General features: G+C 42.2%; 1 protein-coding gene and 1 long non-coding RNA gene across 3 annotated transcripts; one reads left to right on the forward strand and one right to left on the reverse strand.

The window, feature by feature from the left end:
* Nucleotides 1-1368: 1368 nt before the first annotated feature.
* LOC309327773 lies at nucleotides 1369-1800 on the reverse strand. The gene is made up of 2 exons (XR_014150647.1): nucleotides 1721-1800; nucleotides 1369-1474 (listed from the first exon to the last, which is right to left on the reverse strand). It is a non-coding gene; the product is annotated as an uncharacterized lncRNA (long non-coding RNA).
* Nucleotides 1705-14971, forward strand: LRRC14B (leucine rich repeat containing 14B). 2 transcript variants are annotated; one of them, XM_081837228.1, is made up of 2 exons: nucleotides 1705-2747; nucleotides 5087-5810. In XM_081837228.1, the coding sequence occupies exons 1-2, from the start codon at nucleotides 1777-1779 to the stop codon at nucleotides 5730-5732; spliced, it is 1617 nt and encodes a 538-aa protein (XP_081693354.1). In that variant the 5' UTR covers nucleotides 1705-1776; the 3' UTR covers nucleotides 5733-5810. The 2 variants fall into 2 exon arrangements, 1 of the variants encoding a protein (XP_081693354.1); XR_014150636.1 differs by lacking the exons at nucleotides 1705-2747; nucleotides 5087-5810 and adding exons at nucleotides 9162-10948; nucleotides 14838-14971.
* The last annotated feature ends 8163 nt before the right edge of the window (nucleotides 14972-23134 follow it).

Below are 23134 nucleotides of genomic sequence, written 5' to 3' on the forward strand. Positions count from 1 at the left end.
TCCCCCCCCCCTTTGGGATCTTGCAAGGAAAGCTCAACAACTGTGGGCAGAACTTTAAAAAAGCTCAACAAAAAAACTTTTGTCTGGCAACTCTACCTCTGGGGACCTTCAGTGTAACCAGGTATATAGCAGAAGGGTTTTACATAGGATAAAGCAAGCAGGCCCATATTTTTTATCTTTATGCATCATACAAATAAGGATGAAAAATTGTTGAAACTGTAAACAGCAAGTGGTACATCTAAGTCACGAAGAGTAGCTATTAATCCACAAAAGCTGTCCAGTTTTTGTTTTGTTTTTTAAATTCTAAACATTTCAGAGGAAAGTTTGTTTTTATTACAGGCACATTGGAAAAGAAGATAATCATTTTGTGATCCCTACAGTCCTAATATTGGGTGTTGGCAACTGGGCAAAGTGGGTAGCACACACACACCAAATATAATCCTAAGATTCCATTTTTTGGAAATTGTAACTTTCCAGCTTTTGTAGAACCTGCGATACAAAGAATAATGTTCAGGTACTCTCTCCACTTTTATATTGTCACTGGAACCTTGTGAATCACAAACCAGCCCTGCGGTCTCTCCTAGAATGCCCATTATGGGCCACCCTTTATTTTGAAAGCACGTCAAAGTGCAAGTAGATAAATAGGTACCGCTCTGGCAGGAAGGTAAGCGGCGTTTCCGTGCGCTGCTCTGGTTTACCAGAAGTGGCTTAGTCATGCTGGCCACATGACCCGGAAGCTGGACGCCGACTCCCTCGGCCAATAAAGCGAGATGAGCGCCGCAACTCCAGAGTCATCTGCAACTGGACCTAATGGTCAGGGGTCCCTTTACCTTTACCTTTACCTTTACAGACAGAGGAACCTGCATGTAGAAGCAAAGCCATTTAAAGGCGCATGAGCAGCACGGAAGCGTCACTAAGTTGTCAACAGATTCAGTAATGAAATGAAATAATAATAATAATAATAATAATAATAATAATAATAATAATAATAAATAATAATAATAATATTCAACCTTGGCCAACCTGTCCAGCTAGGTTAGTGAAGGCTGGACTGCTTAGAGGAAACTGACACGTGACTTTCCAGCATCACAACCTCTGTGAGATACATTGGTGGCACCACTATCATCTGGACTCAGGCAAGAGACACTTGAGCACTTCCATCAAAACTTCAATGACCAGTCCACCAAAGAGGTTCATTCAGCGCCCCATTGTGCAAGCTTATAGCAGACCTATAAGCATCACCTTACACAGGAAACCTATTGACCAATACATATACTGCCATATTTCCAGCTTCCACCCAGAACACACCACAAAATTCATTGTTCATGGCTGCATTTGTTTAGACTCATCAAAGAAAAAAATCACAACTCAGGATTGAGTTTTAATCAGGCATCCCTCAGACTACCATACTCACCCTACAAAATGAAAACAAACAAATAGATCAACAAGGTGAATTATGTACCACAGGGCAGACCTAGAAAACAAAGAACATCAATTGTTACCACTTATCATTTACAACTGAACACACTGGATCATATCAATGAACTTCAGACTACATTCTGTTCTGTGGTCCTTGAGGTATGACGATACTCTTTTGTTTACAGTGCAACAGACTAACACAATTTGTCAATTAATAAAAGTTGGACAATTAAAAAGAGGTGTCAAATAAGTGTCTGATACCAAAATAGTAACCAGATCAGCAGATGACTGCTCCTCTTACCTCCCAAATCCATGTCACGTACGCCCCTCAGCAGCAGCTGCAGCTAAAAATAGAGAATGACAAGCAAGAGAGAACCTCTGTTAGAGCAGATCCAGTATAACAGAAGGAATCAAAAGGTAGCAATGCATTCTCTGCGGTTCCTGAGTGCTGGGGCTTTGGTATCCAACACAGAGCTGATAAAAGGAAATCTTGGCAGTGTTGCACACAACCTTTTCCCTCTTCTTTTTAAGGCAAGTTACTTACAGGAACAAGGGGAAGTTCTTCACGATTTGGTGGCAAACTGGCCACTGAAGGAACTTAACATTGGAAAACTGTTGGGGAAGACAATAGACCACCAGGAAGACATCAGTAGCAGAGTCTGCTCCATGTGCTTGACCAGCTGCCTAACTGGCCTCCGAGACTATGTGCTGAATTGTTCATCTCCATATGCAAAGAGACTCAAAGTGGTGGACTTAACAGGCCTAAAGGATGTTGAAGTTCAGCTCTGTAACTGTAGGAAAACAATGGGACGCTGGGCCAGGACAGAGCTGCTGTCGAAGATCTGCTACGATCTGCTTGTTGAAATGCAAAGGCTGAAGTTCAATCCAGATGTGTTTGAGATTTCAGTTGACGTTCTTACTGATGTCTTTGTTACTGAAAGAAGTTATGAGCTGCTTGTCCAGGCCTTGCTTATGAGGTGCCATTGCCCACTAAAAATTCGCTGTGCATCCTTCCGAGTGGACAACCTAGCCCTGCGGAAGCTCTTCTACATCATAAAGCTTACAGATCCCTCTTTGCTGCTCAAATTTGAAATAGTCCACAATGTTCGGTTGGAAATGGAACATTTGCACATGCTCTTTAATAACGTCCACTTTCCTCATCTGACGTCGCTCACACTCCCAGCTAGGACGTTTGATGTACGAAGGTTCACCCCAGAGGATGAGGCCATTCTTGTAGGAATTGGAGAAAAGTTAAGCCAGATGACTCAACTGACTGAGCTGAGCCTAGCATTTTCCACACTCACGGGAAGGATACGTAAACTACTCAGGTAATGTGCTCCAGATCTTGCTGGTGACGCAATTGAGACAATATTTATGACTAATATGTAACATATTAAAAAGGGAAAGCATATGAAGCTTTCTTCTATTGTCATGCTAATGCTTATCTAATCTAGCATTGTCTACTCTGTCTAGTAAGTCCCAAAGGAAGGACTTTTACAGTTCTGCTTACCTGTATCCCATCTAACTGGAGATTCAGGAATTGAACCTGACATCATCTGGAGTCCCCAATGACGTACTTTTTTGCTGCAAAATAAATATTTGCAAATGTGGGTGCCAGTGCCATTCTTGGTGGTTTTAGGCTCTGACATTATTTTTAAATTTGTTTAAAAGGTTTTTAACCAACCTTTCAGGGCACATTGCCCTCACATTTTCTGGAAGCAAATTGCTCTGAGCAGAGAGGCATGCCCTGGCCACATTCCCCCCCCCCCAAAAAAATCAGAGAACCACTTGAAGAATAATACTAGCAAAAACCCCCACCTTGCTCTCTGTAGAGCAGTTGCATTATACGCCTCATGGGAGTGGCAGGAATCACAACAGCACACACACTTTGGTGGGATGAAACAGGTTCATTGTCTTTTGAGAGAGGGCGATGCCAGCAGCAACAATAATCAGGGGTGGCAAGGCAAGTGGCACAAGGACTAGACCCCCTTCCACTCAACCCTTGCTGTTGGAAAGTTATTTCAATTGTTCGGGGAACACCCAATGCAGCCACACATCACTGAACGATGTTATATCTTAATTTGGTGCAGGCCAACTAGGCAACTGGGGGTGGGGGTGGGGGTGGGGTGGGGAGAACTGGCACAAGGCTGGGGCCCTTCTAAGCTAGGAGCGTGGCTTGTGCATTGCCTGCCCCACCCACTAATGGGGATCCCCCCTTACGTTTCATGCTGCTGAATGCCATTTTGCTCAAAGTAGTGATACAATTACAGACACCTAATGGAGAACAAGGGGCAGGTGGCGCTGTGTTCTAAACCACAGAGCCTAGGGCTTGCTGATCAGAAGGTTGGCGGTTCAAATCCCCGCGATGGGGTGAGCTCCTGTTGTTCGGTCCCTGCTCCTGCCCACCTAGCAGTTCGAAAGCATGTCAAAGCGCAAGTAGATAAATAGGTACTGCTCCAGCGGGAAGGTAAACATTGTTTCCGTGCGCTGCTCTGGTTCGCCAGAAGTGGCTTAGTCAAGCTGGTCACATGACCTGGAAAAACTGTCTCTGGACAAACGTCGGCTCCCTTGGCCAGTAAAGCAGATGAGCGCCGCTACCCCAGAGTCGTTCACGACTGGGGTCCTTTACATTTTATTTTTTTTAATGGAGAATGACGCTGGAAATCAGGGAATGATAAGATCCTCCCAATCCAGAGCCAACTTTGGTTGAGAGTAAAATTCCTTTCCAGCCCTGACAACAAGTGAACCAAGAGTCCAGAAAAGCGCTATTACTGCAGGAGAAAAGGGAAGGAAATTGGTGGCCACAGCTGATGGGCAACGGAGGCTTTTAAGTTTCCAGGTGGACAGCCCACCTGAGCCCTGCATCCTCCTGTGGGATCTTGTAAGAGACCACCAGAAAGGCGGAAACCATCTCTTCCGGCCACCCAAAGCTGCCAAACCACTGAACAAATGGTGCCCTGCTTGCAGGGGAACATGGAGTAGTGGCTTGTACACAAAATGTTTTGTGTTTCACATATGGAACAGTTTCAAGCGAATTTGTGCATATGTCTCCTGCCACTAAAATGTACTGTGTGTCATTTACAAAATACTTTGGATACGCAAAACACATAGTCTTTATTCATTCTCAACATCAGGGTCTCCCCTAAGGCATTTGGGCACCTGAACTGAGCCACAATGAGGTACCTCCTCCCCTCAGCCAGGGGGTTTTACCTTTCAAAGTGGGTGCAGGTTTAGCTGAGAGATGATTGGGCATTAATTTTCTAAATGATTCATAGTGTTAGAAGAAGGTCTCCTCCCAACCCCAACTCCCCCAGCAGCTTGGTTCTGGTTTACTGCCCCCCCCCCCGGTTTCCCTTGTTGTTTGGAGGAGATATTTTGATTTGATCCTGTTGTTTTAATCTGTTGACTAAACAATTAAGGGTGGCTAGCCTAGCCTAGCTCAGTGCCAAAGGCTTGGAGATATCTTTCAAGTCCATAATTTTGTATCCATGCTCAACTGTGGCTATAATCCTTCCTCTTATTTTTCCGTGAACACGTCCCACTGAAATCAACAAGATGTCCTCCATCCATCATGATGCGCTTGCACTCATCGTTCATAAACCTATTAAGTACCCAATGCAACTGAAATATGTAATTGTTTACTTTGTTTTAATATTTAACTTTCCAGCCCACTGAAAACCCCGTTGAAAGTGCTGGATGTTTCCAACTGCTCTTTAAACCACGTGGACATGGCCTATTTAGCCAACAGCCTTCATTCCGGCTCCCTGGAAGTCCTTGACATCAGCGGCCATGATGTGGCTGACCTTTACCCATCCACCTTCTTCAAACTTCTGAACCGTTCCTCCTACACCCTGAAGAGTCTCGTCCTTGAGGAATGCAACATTCAGGACACTCACATAAACATGCTGATTTTGGGGTTGGTCCCCTGTCGGAAACTAGAGGAGCTGAAATTTCTTGGAAATCCTCTATCTTCTCGAGCATTGAAATGCCTTTTCAACATTTTCATTGATTTTCCAAGACTCAGATACATTGAATTCCCAGTCCCAAGAGACTGTTATGCAAATGACATCAGTTACCCAATTGGTGAAGCTGATCTTTCGAAATTTGATCACCAGAAATATGAGAGAATCGCCGAGGAACTTAACATGATTTTACTGCAGGCGAAGAGAGAGGACATAAAGGCCTCTACGCCCATCTTTGGGGGATATGATGCAGCAATACAGGAAACGGGCAATGAGCTCGGAGCCACTTTGCTGAAGTCTTTCAGGGATGCCCTAGAAAGCTTCAACAAGGCTCTTCAGGAGATGAACTGAAGTCTGAAGAAACCTGCTGAACCAAACAGTGCTACTCAAATCCATTAATCAAATAAAAGCATTCGTTTATTGAAATAATTTAGATAACACATTTAGGGTATGTTCTGCTACCATGTTAGTCTCCTGAGCAAGCCTAGTGAAATGAAGGAGGATGTGCAACATGGGAGTAGCCAGGATTTATGGGGGGAAGGGTGGGGGGAGGCTTTATGTTGAGGGAGGACAGAACCTCCTTTGGTTAAGTGTTTTTATTGATTTACTTATGGGGTGGGCAATTGTTATACCCATGATGTACAACCCACTAACCTTCCACACACCATCACCTGTTTCATCTGAAAGGAATGACTACATATCGCCATACAAAGCAGCAAGTTGTTCTTTTCCTCAGTGGGTGTGCTTTGTACATGAAGGGTTGCAGCCCAGTATATGGAGCGACAACTTGAAACCTTATTAAATACAGAGGGTTCTTCACTGGTGAGGCAGGTGAACTTTATACATGCTCATGCCATTTGTTTCTGATGCTTAAAAACGTGAGAGGAGCCTGCTGGATGACACCAATGGCCCCTCTCATTCAGACCCTGTTCTCATAGTGGCTGGCCTCTGAGAAACCTGCAAGCTGGATCTGAGGACGAGAGCCTTCTCCTTTCCAGTGGTTTCCATCAACTGGCCTTCAGAAGCATTGCTGCCTTTAGCTGTTGTGGCAGAGCATAACTCTCATGGCTTGTAGCCTTCAGTAGATCGCCTTGGCCGCCACAAATGCTTATAGTTCCTGTTCATGAGAGGAGGTTGTGGTTTGTGAGGAGGAGTTGGTGGTGCTAATAGCTAAACCGTTTAGGCTGCATCTCCCTTTGGGTAGACTATTGTCTGCATATTTTCTTCCCAGTGAGCCCACTGGCCACAACCTCCATGTAGTCATACCTCTAGAAAACAAGCACACCAGAGAGAGGACCTGGAGACTTAACTGTGAAATCCTCCTGTCACTGGCTCACTTTGTGGTGTTGTGTACATTACTCTGGTATCCTTTCAATCCTTTGATAATGGGTAGCTAACAGCAGAAATGAAACAATTCTCTAGCAGCATTTTAGAGGCTGGAAAATGCATTATTCCATAAGATATCAGGAATTACCAAGAATTATGCATCCGATGAAGTGAACTTTAGCTCCAAAAAACTGAGGTGTTTTTTTAAAAATGTGCTTGAAAAAATGAAAATATTGTAATTTTTAATTTTGCTTTATCTTTGCCATTTTCCCCTGTAAAAGGGCTGGTGCTCTGCATTTTTACAGGTGTGTGACTGGCAGAAATTCAACTGGTCAGATTTCCCTTAGAATGGTTGTGCAGTGATGGCTTCACCCCACTACCCATGTCTCAATCGCTGCCATGTCTAGGTCAGGATTGCACTGCAAGCTGATAAGCAGGGATAAAAGTAAAAATACAAGCAAGCTAGCACAAATACATGTTTTGTAAAACAGAAGAGGGCAGACTGTTCTAATATAATAATATTTAAAGTGAAAGAAAAATCACATTAATCTGAATGATATGGATAATACAAGAAGAAAACACAGAAGACTCTGTCTAAACTTAGAAGCATCCGTCTGTCAGCTTTACTCATGGAAAGGTCAGTCTGGTCACACTTGTGGCATTTGACCTATTTTCCAGCTCGTATCCCTTAGGTAACACGGAGAACCTTCCAGAATATTTTAATTGTTTGTTTTTTAAAAAGGATTCAAAAGTTTAGTTCATTGCCAGATGACAGATATAGGAGCAGAATAAATTCAAATTTCTACCCACCCACAATCACACCCAGTAGCAGACTGCTGCTGCCAGCACAATTTGGGTGCTGTCAATCGAAATGCAGCCCATTGACCAGGTAGGAGTCAATAAACCTGCTTTTGTAGTCCCAGGCAACAAACAGGTGAGATTTCTCTACTGGACCCAAAACTGGGTCTGCCATTAGGTAGACTGAGGCAGCTGCCAGGTGACAGAAACCCCTAAGGCAGCAACCCCCGGGTGCTCTGCTTGCCCCACAGCCAGCACTGAAGCAGTGCCAGTATCACCTGCAACTGTGTTAAAAATCCCACAAGATCTTGCAGAGCATACAAGATCTCACCCAAAATTGGCACCACTTCTACGCCAGTGGTGGAGGCAGCAGGGCAGGCAGAGCAGCAGGTATAGCGGCAGTGGCAGAAGCGGCAGGGGAAAGCAGCAATTCTCATTTTGCCTCAAGTGGTGAAATGGGATGAGCTGCCCCTGAATGGGCCACTGTAAATAATGGGTCACAAGTTGCCCAGGCCTACAATAGGCGCCACAACAGACTCTATCTTGACTATATCTGCTTGGGGAGGAAAAAGGAATCTCTAGGACTGGAAGGAAGGAAGGAAGGAAGGAAGGAAGGAAGGAAGGAAGGAAGGAAGGAAGAAGCAGCGGTGAATTTATAGGTATGTGCAGAATTAGACCCTCACTGAGGGCCTCCTGAGTTATTGGCATACATTGTTAACTGAGAGGATACTTGTGAAACGTGGCATCAAACAATTAATTACCACTGCTGAATTTCTACCATTTCAGTTTATTGTGTTGTTTCCACTCTTCTCCTCCTTGATTGAAGTCAGCAGCAGTTGCTCCATTTAGGGTAGCGGTTGCTAACCCCGCTAACCTGTGAAGGTCTTCATAGGAAAAATATATATGCATTGTTTATTTACTTAATTGATTTCATAAAAATTTTATAACACTTGATTGTAAAATAAAAACCCCAATCCCTCAGAGTGGTTTACAAAAATGTGTTAATAAATAACCACAACAAGTGGAGCACTGCTTGCTTTTTAACTACCATATTTTTTGCTCTATAAGACGCATGAGACCACAAGACGCACCTAGTTTTTGGAGGAGGAAAACAAGAAAAAAATATTCTGAATCTCAGAAGCCAGAACAGCAAGAGGGATTGCTGCACTGTAAAAGCAGCAATCCCTCTTACTGTTCTGGCTTCTGTGATAGCTGCGCAGCCTGCATTCGCTCCATAAGACGCACACACATTTCCCCTTACTTTTTAGGAGGGAAAAAGTGAGTCTTATAGAGCAAAAAATATGGTACTTAAATGTTGGATTTATCGCAGCATGAGCAGCTGAACAAAATTGCTATAAATCTTAAATGACATTTGCCCCCCTCCATCTGAAATACTACACCTGGTCTTGTATTATTGGAGTACTGCCAGCCCTAAGATCAGCTGATGAAAGACCAGTGGCATAACTCATTTACAAGTGCAGCTCATGAAACTTTACTTCTTTGCATGGTTTAGGGTTGGCATTGGAGGAGAGCAGGGCTCTTATGCTTTTTAAATATATATATATATATATATATATAAGCATTTTCCACACAACAACACAAAAATATTGAACAATAACAAAACACAAAAACCAACATTAAAAAAAACACCAAATCCATTTCTTACAAGTGAATAATATAAACACTAAAAAGAAAAACAAACATTGACTTCCACCAATCCCACAGCACCTCCTTTACTTCTCATTGTGTCTTCCTGTTTTCCTGTTTTCCTTATCACCTCTATCCTAGCATCTAGATATAAATCCCTCTTTCTTATCCTTTCACTTCACAAGGTTATTCCAGACTCAGCCAGATTTCTGTCCTCTAACCTTGGCTTTTAAAGTATTCATTTAGACACTCCCATTCCTTTTTCACTTCACTTTTTGGTTTTGTCTTATTATATCTGTCAATTTGGCTAATTCGAAATATTCTGAAAGCTTACATAATCACTCTCCCTTAGTGGGTAACTGATTCCCTTTCCAATACTTAGCCACCAGGATTCTTGCTGCAGACATTGCGTATAATAAAAATTTAGTTTTGTCTTTTGGAATATCATCATTTAAAATTCCTAAAAGGAATGCCTCTGGCCTTTTACTGTATGATATTCTTAGTACTTTCTTTATTTCTTCATGCATCATGCTCCAAAATGCTCTTATGCCTTTAACAGCTAGGTAGCAGACAGATATTAAACAGGGTAAGCCTTTTCTAGTATGGAACTACAATTATGGAGAAAGATTAACATGTTGATATTCTGTCTGTCAGACATCTTAATACCGTTGAATGACCCTGATTTGTTTTTTGGTACCCCAACCACACCTGCAAAAGATGGTATAAATTTGCATATGACAAAAATATCTCCATTTCTGAGTGAAGCAGGGGACCCAATCCACATACAGTATACTAGACCAAAAAATTCAGTTGATACCCTTGGCCAGTAGCCTGGGGTGATGGGAGTTGTAGTTCAGCATCATCTGGAGGACCACAGGTTCCTTATCTAGCAGGGGGTTGGACTAGATGATCCTCAGAATCCCTTCCAATTCTGCAATTCTAGGATTCTAGGAACCTCTGCAATGCAGGAATCACAACTAAAGAATTCCTGACAGCCCTCCAGCTTCTGCTTTAAAACCTTCCACGGAAAGAGAGTCTACCACCTTCCAAGGGAGTCCATTCCATTTTGAGGAGTGTCTGTTTCTATTGTTTATAAGTTTTACTAGACTGTTTTTTGCTGTATAATTTTATGGGCAATGGCTTCTATAATGGTATATAGCCTGAATTATAGGAAGCAATTATTGATTCTGCTTCGTGAATAAAGCACTATTGCCACCAGAGCTATATGTGGAAGCAATTATTATGCATAATGCATTGCTCCAGAAGTTAATTCAGCTAACCATGGTTGTCCTGTTTTCATGCCTGCCAAGTAGTCTGGATTGGATTTTGAAAACTCCAGACTGCACAGCAAAAACGTAGGCGTCAGTCAAGTAGTCCTGAACCACATGTCATGTCCCTTTTCAGTAAGTTACTGAAAGACTTTAGCATCCAGCACAGATTCTAAATGCTCCAGAGGATTCTGCTTGCCAGTTTATCCATCATATCATCCCCCAAGTGATTCATGAACATAAAAATAGGAGCACCAAAATACTTAAGCAGTGGTAATCCGAACTGAACTCACATAACAAAACAGAGATCAAAAAATTAAGCAAGTTGAGCCTTTAATCAAGAAAGCATTTGGATTATCCATTGTGATAAAATACATTTTTTGCAATGCGGACTCCTTTGCTAAGTAGCCCTGATACGCTACAAGTCAACATTCTTAACTGTGATGTAGAAGAGAGAAATGTTGCCAAGAAGGAAAGTTTCTCTATGCTTTGGGAGGATCTGACTATGGAAGTAAGGCGGCAAGAGAGGTATAAGCCCATCATTATTGTACTTTTTAAGCATTATCTTACTTTATGGATATAACATTTTTTTATATACAATGGGTTTGATGTGTTTTTTTCCAAGGGTTTATCAGTATATTTCAACTTTTTTGTACTAAAATCAAACGGAGTAGCAACTAGGGAGGGTGAGGAAGGGAAAGAGTGTGGTGCGGGACCTTAATGCATGGCATTAAACATTCAGTGATAATTTAACATTATGATTTTATAGTTATGAATTTAGAGATGGTTTAATCTTTCTAGTGATGATAAACCTGGCAGAATTTGTGTTGCTTCTCTTAGCAGTTGATTCAGTTTTTTCCAAAGATCTGAAGGAAGAAACTAATGAGTCGTCCAGGAATGAAGCTGTTTGTGAACTTCATTTACTTTTTTACTGGGGAGAAGCAGGAGAAATGACTTTTCCCCAGAAAACAGTCTTAAATGATTTTTTAAAATGAAAACAAATTAATGCATTTGACTACAGCTCCTGCTTAATTAGCCAGTGTTAAGAGCCAGGTAACTCTAAACTAGCAGCCAAGGAAATAGGTGGTCACACTTTCACTGACTTTCAATTTTTAGTAATTTTTGCAAAGTTGGAATCAAAATTAGCAAACAGAGTTCTCCTGTGTCAGATCAGATAGGTGAGACAGGAAGCAGCTATTTGTGCAATGTACTACAATAACAAAAATTATGCAAAACAAAACAAATTCCTTCCAGTAGCACCTTAAAGACCAACTAAGTCAGTTCTTGGTATGAGCTTTCGTGTGCATGCACACTTCTTCAGATACACTGAAAACAGATACTATGCAGGTTTCAGTGTATCTGAAGAAGTGTGAAGAAGATACTATGCAGGTTTCAGTGTATCTGAAGAAGTGTGCATGCACACGAAAGCTCATACCAAGAACTGACTTAGTTGGTCTTTAAGGTGCTACTGGAAGGAATTTGTTTTGTTTTGACTATGGCAGACCAACACGGCTACCTATCTGTAACTAAAAATTATGCAGTTAATAGACAATGACTGGGGCCATGTTTCAGAGAAGACCTTCTTAAATGAAAGCATCTTTGGTAGCCATGTAAACATCAAGATGCTGGGCACCTGCCAAATTTTGCAATTGATTCCAGAGTATTGGAGCTGCAACATCAAATGTCCAGTTTCTGGTACAAGCTAAGAGCAGCCCTGAAGCATGTGGTACTCTCAGCAGTGCCCCATCAAAGAAGTGCAGTTGCTGACCAGGGATATAGCTAACCTGGTCCCATGTTCTTGGGGTTTAAAATGCTGAAACTAAAAGCAAAACCTTGAATTGTTCTTGTAGTATATTGGCAGCTCTCTCAGCAGAGACATTATGCAGGGTTAATGTGTCAACAACCTAGCTGCTGCATTCTGCGCCAACTTCTGCAGCTTCCAGACAAAGCCCAAGGGAAGCCCCAGATAGAGCACATTGCAATAATCCAGTCCTGTGGTCACCAATGCCAGGAAAACAGGGGCCACCTAATCTTAGCTCCGGAGCAGCTGTAGCTGTTTTACCTGCTGGTGATGCTCAAGAGCACTCCTAAGCCACTGAGGCCACATGTGCCTCGTGACAAAATAAAAATAAAAATGGATCCAGGACTTGGGCACCCCAGACTGAGTACCAGTTCCTTCATAGGGAACTCACCCAGAGGGCCTTCATCTTGATAAGGGTTTAAATCAGGGGTCGGCAACCTTTTTCAGCCATGGGCCGGTCCATCATCTCTCAGACCATGGGCCGGACTATTGGGGGGGGGTGAATGCATTCCTATGCTCCACAAAAAACCCAGAGATGCATTTTAAATAAAAGCACACATTCTACTCACTTAAAAACACCAGGCAGGCCCCACAAATAACCCAGATATGCATTTTAAATACAGTGGTGCCTCGCAAGACGAAATTAATCTGTTCCATGAGGCTCTTCGTACAGCGGTTTTTTCGTCTTGCGAAGCAAGCCCATTGACAGTTTAGCGGATTAGCGCTATTAGCGGTTTAGTGGCTTTTAGCGGATCAGCTGATAAGCGGCTTATCAGCGGATCAGCTGATAAGCGGCTTAGGGCTTAGGAAAAGGGGGGGAAAGGGAAAAAACCCCGCGGGAATTCGCAAGACATTTTCGTCTTGCTAAGCAAGCCCATAGGGAAATTCGTTTTGCGAAGCGCCTCCAAAACGGAAAACCCTTTTGTCTAGCGGGTTTTCCGTCTTGCGAGGCGTTCGTCTTGCGGGGCACCACTGTAAAAGGACACATTCTACTCATGTAAAAACACGCTGATTCCCAGACCATCCAGAGGCCGAATTGAGAAGGCAATTGGGCCACATTCTGCCCCCGGGCCTTTGGTTGCCTACTCCTTGTTAAACGTGCAGTATATTGGCCCTCATCCAGCCACTACTGCACCCAGACACTGCTCTAGAGCCTGCATCAGCATAATCAATGACACTTTGCTCCAAATTCCCTTGTGACAGCTCCCAAGAGCTTCCCAGGAGGTGTTAAATAGCACTGGGGACAAAATAGTGCCCCGTGGCACCCTGTAACACAGGTGCCATGGGACTGAAGAATTGACCTTGCATGTAGGATTGGAACTACCATAAAATGGTGCCCCCACAGAGCTGGTCCAGGGGGGTGCCATGGTCAATTGTATCAAAAGGCATGGAGATACTGTGCCAGGTTGACTCCCCTTGTCCCTCTCCTGATAAAAGGTCATCCATCAGGGCAACCAAGGCTGATTTAGTCCCACAACCAAGTTTGAACCCAGACTGAAATGAGTTTCATAGAAGAACGCCTGCAACTGCTCTGTATCATGGCCTTCTCTATTATCTTTCCACTGCTCTGAGCAATGGGCACCCCCACATCATGTAACAACAATGTTTTTTAAAAATTGATTGCTTCTATGGGTTCCTGCTGTGAAGCCATGATGCCAAGGGCCTTCAAAAAATTTCAATTAAAAGATGTCATTATTATTATTATTATGTAATTTTTTTAAAGCACTGAGTGCTCCTGGGGTCCCCTGCTGTGACACTATGGTTTTTTGGGTCCTCCTAATCCCGCCAACTTTATTTAGATGGCAGCAAAAACAACAGCAGCAGCATATATTTATTTGTTGACTGCATCCAAGGCTTCCCCCCTCAATTTTGTCCATTTTGAATAATAATAATAATAATAATAATAATAATAATAATAATAATAATAATAATAATGTTAAAACATTATTCAACTGACTGCTCCCATAGGTACTCCATTTGTGATACTTTGATACCAAAAGATTTGTGTCTATACCAAATCTGTCAATTTTTTACACAAAAATTAACAACTCTCACGGACCCCCTATTCTGATCCTGTGATGCTGAGCAGTTTTGTGACCTCTCAACACACACACCCATTATATGTGTGGGGTATCTCTCTCTCTCTCTCTCTCTCTCTCTCTCTCTCTGTGTGTGTGTGTGTGTGTGTGTGTGTAATCTGTCTACGCATACATGCATACAATTATTGATTACAGTCACTTTGACATGTGGACCTTGGGAGCGTTGACCATTGGTCAATGCAGCCCTTAGCCTCAAAATGTTAGCCCCCACCCCCGTTCTGTACTACTGACATTTTCCTCACAAGTTGTAACTGCTGGAAGACTGCAACCCACGATTAGCTCACAAGCTTGCCAAAGGTGAGTTGTACTAGTAACATCATTGCCATCTTTCAGAGAAAATGTAACAGGAAAGGAAACAGGGAAAGGGAAAGGATAGCCTAAGAGAGTAAAGGTAAAAACAATGTATAAGATAATTTTAAAAGGGCTCCGTGTGTTTCTGATCCAGGGAATGTTGACAGCCACTAACCTGCACTGTGAAAACGTATTCTTGTTTAGTCTGGAATTACATTCTCCACAGGACAACGTTGCTGGAATGGAATGGCTTCCGCCATGAGAAATATGAAAAACAACACCAGGACACCATTCTTGTGCAGAGATCTCCCAGCTTGAAGATACAGATGGGCAGACTGGGAGAAAAGATGAAAGTGTACCACCTTCCCTACAAGAATGTGCTTCCTGTACCCTTGTTTAAACCAAGCAAATTACCGAGCAAACATAATTATGCATCTGAAGGATGTCAAGCCAGAAATGTCCCTGCTTCTGAAAAAGAGGCAATCAGACAAATGGCAAAAGGTCCCCAGTCCACCAAACCAGGCTTCCAGATTTCCAGCCTTCTACCCCAACAAAATATCTGGTGCCCATCAATGCATTAATTGCTTTTGTAGCATCCTAGCTGGGGTTTTCAAATTACTTTCTAGCTTGTGGCTTTAAAAACATTGCATAGTGCTAGGACTACCACACTCAAGCTCGGTGTTAGAACCCAGTTACCTTTAAGAGTTCCTTCCACAGGGGTCCTGATCTAGCCCTGACCTACTCATGAGTGACCCAGTGAGAATGTGGACCCTGAGCACATCAAAACTAATCCAAACAATTCAATGGGGACTGTATGAGCATCATGATACAGATTTGTTCCATGTGTTGAAGGCTGTGTTCATGTTTGGTCCTCCTTTGCTGGATCACGCAAATAAGCATTAGAAGTAGTGTTATGCATAGATCCTGAAAAAAAATGGGGATCCAAATGTTAGGGCTAGGAGGAAGTTTGCATCTAGCGACTAAAGTGGTTCACATGGCAATCCAGCTCTGTGCTTTGCCAACATTCTAAACTGGCTGATGCATTTGAGGAATGCTCTGCAACTGCTGGTTCCTTCAACACTCTTCACATCTGTGGGTGCTTTTGGAAAGTGGTGGGCCTATCGGAGACAACACAGCACTGTGTGCATTATCCCCGAAGGGTTTCCTACAAAAAAAAATACAGAACTGATCGTTATCCAAGCTGAAAGAGCGCTGAAATATGAACAAAAAGCATAGTGGGATGATGACATTATCAACGCAGCTTGGGATGATGGCTTGGAAATAGAAAGATTCTGTGATATACAAAAAATTAGGCTGTGGAGCCTAGGGTATTTACAAGAAAATGAGATGCAAAGGTTAAAGCAGTCCTAAGGAGATGCCCCAGTATAGAGGCCAAACATAGACTAAGGGTGCAGCCGATGAAAGGGGACTGTTACAAGAGATCCATTACAGTGGCCAACAGTATAAATAACAGCATATTTGCAACTTCCCTAGTTTACACTAGGGATTGTCTGGCATCTGGGTTGTCAAATAAACCAAGCAAAAAAAAAAAAAAAAAAAAGATTCCTCAGTCATAAGATATATTTAGCATTTTTAGATGATTGTTATTTTATTTTGTTCCCTTCTATTGCATTATATGCTTTACAACCACCAGGGTTAGAGTACAACAAAAAAGCGTGAGTTTTTGCAACAATGGGTGGTAGGTCTGAAGCGTAATGTGAGCCAGCATGCAGATGCAAGCTGCAATCCTCTACACATTTCCATGATTAAGCCTCATGGAACTCAATAGCACCTTTAAATATATTTATTTAACAGGAGTTATATACCACTTACTCATCAAAGTGCTGAAGTGTTTTAGCTAAAAATATAATTTGCTTCCAAATAAATCCCATTTTATTTTGTTTTGTTTTGTTCCAAATAAATCCCATTTTATTTTATCTCGTTTCTGAATAATGCATGACTGTGAATAACTTTAACCATGATAAATGGATATTTGAAAGCATTTTTTTATTTGAAGGTAGATGTTAAAAATGACGGAGGGAGGGAGGGCCTGTGGGTAAGGAACCTCAGCCACTGTCTCATGAGGTAAAAGCTGAAAGACCAGGGATCAAACAAGCTCTTTAACATTGCAGAGAAATCTATATGAGGGCAACTGGTGAATTGTGTATATCTGAACTGGGAATTGCTGTTTTTACTGATGGAGCTGGATGAATGAGGATGTTTTGAGGCTGAAACTGTGTTATATTTGAATGAACTGGCAAATACTGAAGATACAGTCTGCAGTGAAGATAAGAATGGAGTTAAGTCATTTTGAATGGAGTTATATCTGTAAGATGATGTCTCCAAGCATTATGGCTCATAGACTTTGGAACATTCAAAACATATACAGGAACTTTTAATAGTATTTATTTCCATGAAATGCTTGATTTCATTATGCTTTTGATGACCATATGCTTACAAATAATAAACATCACCTGAGAACTGCCTGTTGTAGGATTAGATTTGTGCTTTAAATCACCATAAAAACGGCTTTCTGATTACCACATGCCAACCAGTATCTGATTCATTGGTAAAAGAACCACATCTTATATGAGAAGAAGTGATGGTTGGACTGTCATTTTTCTTCTGGTAGGGTAATTGGTACAAGCTTATTCTGGCATGGAAAAGCACCAATGTACTAATTAATCAGTTGGATTTCTGAAAGTCACATATATGTCAAATGCATGGCAGTACACATATACACGCTTGAAGATTAGGCATCCAGAAGGCTCTGGACAGGACAAAAAAAAAAAAAAAAAGAATTGCTATCTTTTTTTAGGACTGGCTCTATGGTTATGAGAGCCCAGATTAAGATCCAAGGTCTTCTCTCTGTTAACCCCTTTCTCTACAGAATCCTTCCACATTAAACTCCCTCTCTGCTTCCGTTTTCCCCAAGACCTAGGTCAACAAAGGGCTTGTTTTGAGTGCACCAAAAGCCCCTCTTAGAGCAGCACAGCAGAAGGCAACATTTGCAAAAGTAAAAGAATTTGAGAATTTGTCCTTAGTTGGCTTCAGAGGCAAATTACTTAGGATGTGGTTACAAAATCATTGATGGGTGTCAAGTACCCGTCTCCTCTGGTGCCCAGAGAGCCCGGTCCCTTGGCAAAATTTGGAACAGAAACCTCTCAGAGAAAAGTACAAAGGAGCAAAAGAGAGAGAGGGAGAGCGAACCCTGAGCTCCCTAAGAACTTTGGAGCCTGTTTACTTTCAACAATATATAGGGCCGGGCCCTTTCTTCTGCCAGATTCCTGTTTCTTTCAGAGAGCTGTCAGTTATTGTTCAGAAAGATATACTAAAATAGACAAGGTCCAGAACATGCATAAAAATATACCAAGTCCCTGACAACTGCCTCACACTCTAAACAAAAACATGGTCAGGAGGGAGAAGGAACGCCCTGTACTTGGTGGATGAAGCTAAAAGGACTCAGAGGAACTGCAGTAAAAGGAAACTTGCACAATAATTAAACCAGAGATACAGACAAAGATAATCCTTGCAGAACATCAAGAAGGAAGCACAAGAGTCAAGAACCTGGAGCAGAGCGGAAATGAGAGCCACAGCTCTGATGCTTAGAAAGATGCGCAAGGAGGGAAAGATGACTCGTTTGTACACAGTAAGTCATAAAAGGCAGGAAGTGCTGCCTGTCTTTGCCACCATCACGGGATGCTTGCGGGTTGTGCCCATTTCTTCTCACTGTAGCTGTTTAATACAAGGCAAGTGCAACAGTTTTCCATCATAATCTAATTAAGCATGCAGGCATTGACTTATACATGTTACTGAGAGATGGCTAGATAAAGAATCTTAGCCTTATTCTTCAACATGTAATATGTATACCACAAGCCAAGGATTTTGGAGTTGAACAAGGATAATTTGTAGTCACCTTGACTTGTAGATCAAGTATTCTGGTGATGCCCAGTAGACCCCTTGGCCAAACTTTGCCTGTCAATAAAGCATTTCTCAAGTCTCACGAAAGACTTATTCTCTAAAGAGCTTTAACAAATACCGTATTTTTCGCTCTATAAGACGCACCAGACCATAAGACACACCTAGTTTTTGGAGGAGGAAAACAAGAAAAAAAATATTCTGAATCTCAGAAGCCAGAACAGCAAGAGGGATCGCTGCGCAGTGAAAGCAGCAATCCCTCTTGCTGTTCTGACTTCTGGGATAGCCGCGCAGCCTGCATTCGCTCCATAAGACGCACACACATTTCCCCCTACTTTTTAGGAGGGAACAAGTAAGTCTTATAGAGCAAAAAATACAGTACCTACTATTTCAGTAAGACTATATTTTGATGGTTTATCTTTTTGGCCTCAATCATGGACAACTGATTTACTCAACTAACGCTTGGCCTGAGACATGTGATGCAACACATCATGATTTTATATTTTACAGAGGCTGTCATAAATTGTATGGATAAGGACTGTTCCAACAGCATTCCACTGCCCTTCCTTTTTTCCTGGTGACCAGGACGCATCTTTGCTGTGGTGGGTTCATCTGAAATCAGGTAGTCCCTGATCTTATGGCGTGCCCACCTCTACATGGCAGCCATTTTGTGTTGTTATGCCCACACTATGGCAACCGTTTTGTGCTTGGAACCCACACCACTCTCTTTTCAAAATGTGCCCATTGGTGCAAAAAGGGTTGGTGACCTGAGAAAACCCTTAAGCTGCATTTTTGGTACTTAATGGGACCTCCCCAACAGTGGCTGCCCACCTCCCTCCAGAACAGATTTCTGTGCCCACAGCAGTTATCTAGTTTAAGCCGTAGCTTGATTGCCCTCATCCATCCCAAAACTGCCTCCAGGCGCTTTCTAAAGGATTTCCACAGCCTCTCTGGACTAGTAGTTGGAAATGAGAGATACAACTGAGTAGCTTATGTTTTGTTTCCTTTTTGTACTGCTGCTTATTAGGAAGTCAGTATTTGCAAACCATACCGCAAGCAATTTTAGTTGCACAGAAATAATGATTATGCAAACATACACTGTACTTTATTGCTTTTCTAATCATGGAAGACTACACCACAGCGCCATCTGCTGGCATTAGAAATACTACCAACTCATTATTGATTCTAATACAGCTCACCAAAAGCAAAAGTTTTCATTTCTCTCATATATAACTTCAAATAATTTTACCAAACCATATTTTGTATACTAGACACAATGAAATACCACAGTAATTGACCCGCCCACATTAAGATAATCTCCCAGCTGGGAGAATTTAGCTCCCTGGCTCTGGTTTTATGTTTCAAGCTATTTTGAGGCATGTGCTTGTGCATTGTGAGGTAATGCAGTAGTATCCAAGGTAGCAGGAAGCTGCCGGAATTTTAGAAGCCTTTGGATCTTCCTGATGATTTCAGATACACATGCAATGGAAGTTAACAGAAGAATTGGGAAAAAATTATGGGAAGAAGGACTAAGATTTACTGCATGTACAACTATAAAAGAAAATGTCATGAAAATGATGTATCAATGGTATGTAACACCGGTGAAATTAGCAAAGATGTATAAGACAAGTAATAAATGTTGGAAATGTAAAGAAAAAGAAGGTACATTTTACCATATGTGGTGGGAATGTAAGAAGGTGAAAAGCTTCTGGGAAATGGTATATAATGAATTGAAGAAAATGTTGAAATATACATTTGTTAAGAAACCAGAAGCATTTTTACTAGGCATTACAGGTAACAAGATAAACAAGAAAGAAAAGAAGCTATTTTTATATGCAGTGACAGCAGCAAGAATACTGATGGCCCAGAAATGGAAACAGGAGGAGCTACCAACGATAGAAGAATGGAGAATGAAAATGATGGACTATGCAGAACTTGACAGAATGACGGGAAGGATCCGAAATCGACGAGATCAGAGATTTACAGAAGACTGGGAAAATATTATTGAATATTTGCAAAAATTAAGTGATAACCAGATAACGTTTGTATGTTTTAATGAAGCTCTGTGATGGAAAATGTTAAAATAATTATTTTAAAAAAGGATTGAATATATAATAATAAAATAACTAATAAGGTAGAAATGTGGAAGAAGTAAATAATAAGGTAGAAATGTGGAAGAAGTAAAATTATGAAGGATTTGCAGACAAATTGAGGGAAGTCTAAAAAGAGAAATAAGATGTAACTAAGGTCTATGGAGTGTCTAATTTTGTTTTGTATTTGAAAATCAATAAATATATATATATATATATAAAGGAAGTTAACAGAAGAATGCAGATTTCCTGGGAGTAAGACTCAGTGAGTTCACTCCCAGCTTAAGTATGTACTTCTGTGAAGACACACATCAGATTGCACTACTGTATATGTTTTTCATTTGAGACCATACTGTTTTAGAGGCGACATACTGTATTGGCCCAAATATAACCTGCACTTTCCCCCCAAATTCTGACAGTGAAAAGTTAAAAGCGTGGCTTATTTGTGACCTTATGCAGCCGGCAAAGCAGTGTGGCTCCCCCCACCCCCGGAAGCAGCCCGGAAGCATGGGCCGTCCACTGACCCACCCTCCAAACCCTTTTCCTGCCCCACATGCCTGGCTGCTGTTGTTGCTGACACTCTTAATTTGGTGGGAAACAGGAGCAGGGAAGAGAAAGAGGCCTCTGACCACCTGCCTTTAGTGCCGCATCCAAGAAGCCCACAGGGAAACTATTGAAACGCCCCTTGGGAGAAACAACATTTCCCAGGATCGACTTAGGGATGGATTTATTCAGGTATTGTCTTTTTTACTTCCTCCCCCCTCCCTTGAATTTTAAAGTTGCAGCTTATATTCGGGCCAATACAGTAATCAAAAACTGTGTAAATTGCCTTGGCAAACTGTGGACAAATGATAGAATTCTATTCTGCAAGGCTTGTTTTAAGAACACAAGAAAGGCCCTGCTGAATCAGGCCAAAGGCATCTTGTTCTCACAGTGGCCAACTAGTTTCCCTTGTTATGTAGCTGTTTTTATACAGTATCAACAATTTATATGGATTTTCACAGGGTAGCACAAGCTTTTGCCTAAAGAGCTTATATATGAGGAAAAACAAGAAAACAGAGAGGGACAAGAAACACGGAAAAGGGAAGAATGTGAGCAACCATAGTCCCTTGTGGTTAAGGAAGCTTAAAGACTGAGAGAGTTCAGCAGTGGGAATCCATAATGCAGCAAATGGGCAGCCCTGCAGAAAAGTCCCCTCCCCTCCTTCAGATTCAGCTTGTGAGGTTAAGAAGAGAACTTAGATGCTGAGTGAATTTGACTCTTGACAGAGCTGTCTAGGCTTTCAGAGCTGGGCAGCCAAGGGCCCTTGCTTTTGCCTAGAGAAAGCAACAAACTTGTCTTGCAAACATGGGACAGTTGCCAACCAAGCAAGAGCGGGATTTTGAAGAGGATTTCTGGATAAAAAGGAGATGTGGTAAGGCACATGCATTCAGTTCAAGCTGAATGAGCTTCATTTAGAAGAGAAGGAGACCTAAAACCAGAGGAGGTGGAAAAGTGGTGGCAGAGCTGCAATTTGTGGAAGGAAGGGGAAAGAGATTTCAGAGGGAAGGGGGAGATTCTAAATAATGTTCAAAGGGTATACTGGCCATAAAAAATGTTATACCACCAAACCAGAAATAAAGATATTCACGAGAAATAATTACACCTGGCATGAAATGCAGGTTCTGTCTCTTTCTGCCCCCTCGCCCCTATCTTACACAGATCTACAAACCCTTCCAGCCGCTCTACCACACTTCAAGGCAGTATCTTGTAATACAGGGATATCCAACTCCCAAGAGATTGCGATCTACTCCCATGGAATAAAAAACTAGCAGTGATCTACCCATGGGGGGGATCCAAAGTTATGGCATGCCATAAATCCTCACAAAACAATAGACGCACTGCCGCTCGCCTCCGACACAACGCTTAGACGGGCCTTTATCACCGGCGATGCTCCCGCTCCCTGATCACCTCTGCTAGGGCCATTGCGGGGGGGACGGGTGCTAAGGAACAGTCTAACAATGCCTGATCACATGGGTAGATGGGCATGGCCAGGGATCCGCAAAGCCTCCTGCCGGAGCCAACTTACTGCAGCCTGCTGGCAGGGGCTTCCAAAAAGCCGGCATAGCAGGGCGCCAGTGGCCCAGCAACAACCAACTCATGCAAGGTCAGGGCGGCGGGCGTGTGGATGCTCTTTTTCCATCCCCGAGGAAAATGAGCCCGCAATCACCCGGGAATCGACTTCTTGATCGTGGTCGACCGGGAAGAAAACTATATGGAGACTTGATTGGTTCTCTGGATTCATTTCCTGCATTAGACACAACTGGGTCTTTTGCTAAATGCACCAATATAGTATTACAGCTAAGTATCAGATAATAAATAAGCTTTAAGTAAAAAGCCAGTTAAAAATAGCAATGTTTTCCTCAAGAAGGGCATTTGAAACAATGGAAGTACCAACAGCCTTCTTCAAATCTAATCTACACTCTTTTCTAGTGCTGCTGTCATTGCTCCTGGGCACTACTGAAACTCAGAGAAA

Source organism: Podarcis erhardii (genome assembly GCF_964252035.2).
Source record: "Podarcis erhardii genome assembly, chromosome: 13".
Lineage (NCBI taxonomy): Eukaryota > Metazoa > Chordata > Lepidosauria > Squamata > Lacertidae > Podarcis > Podarcis erhardii.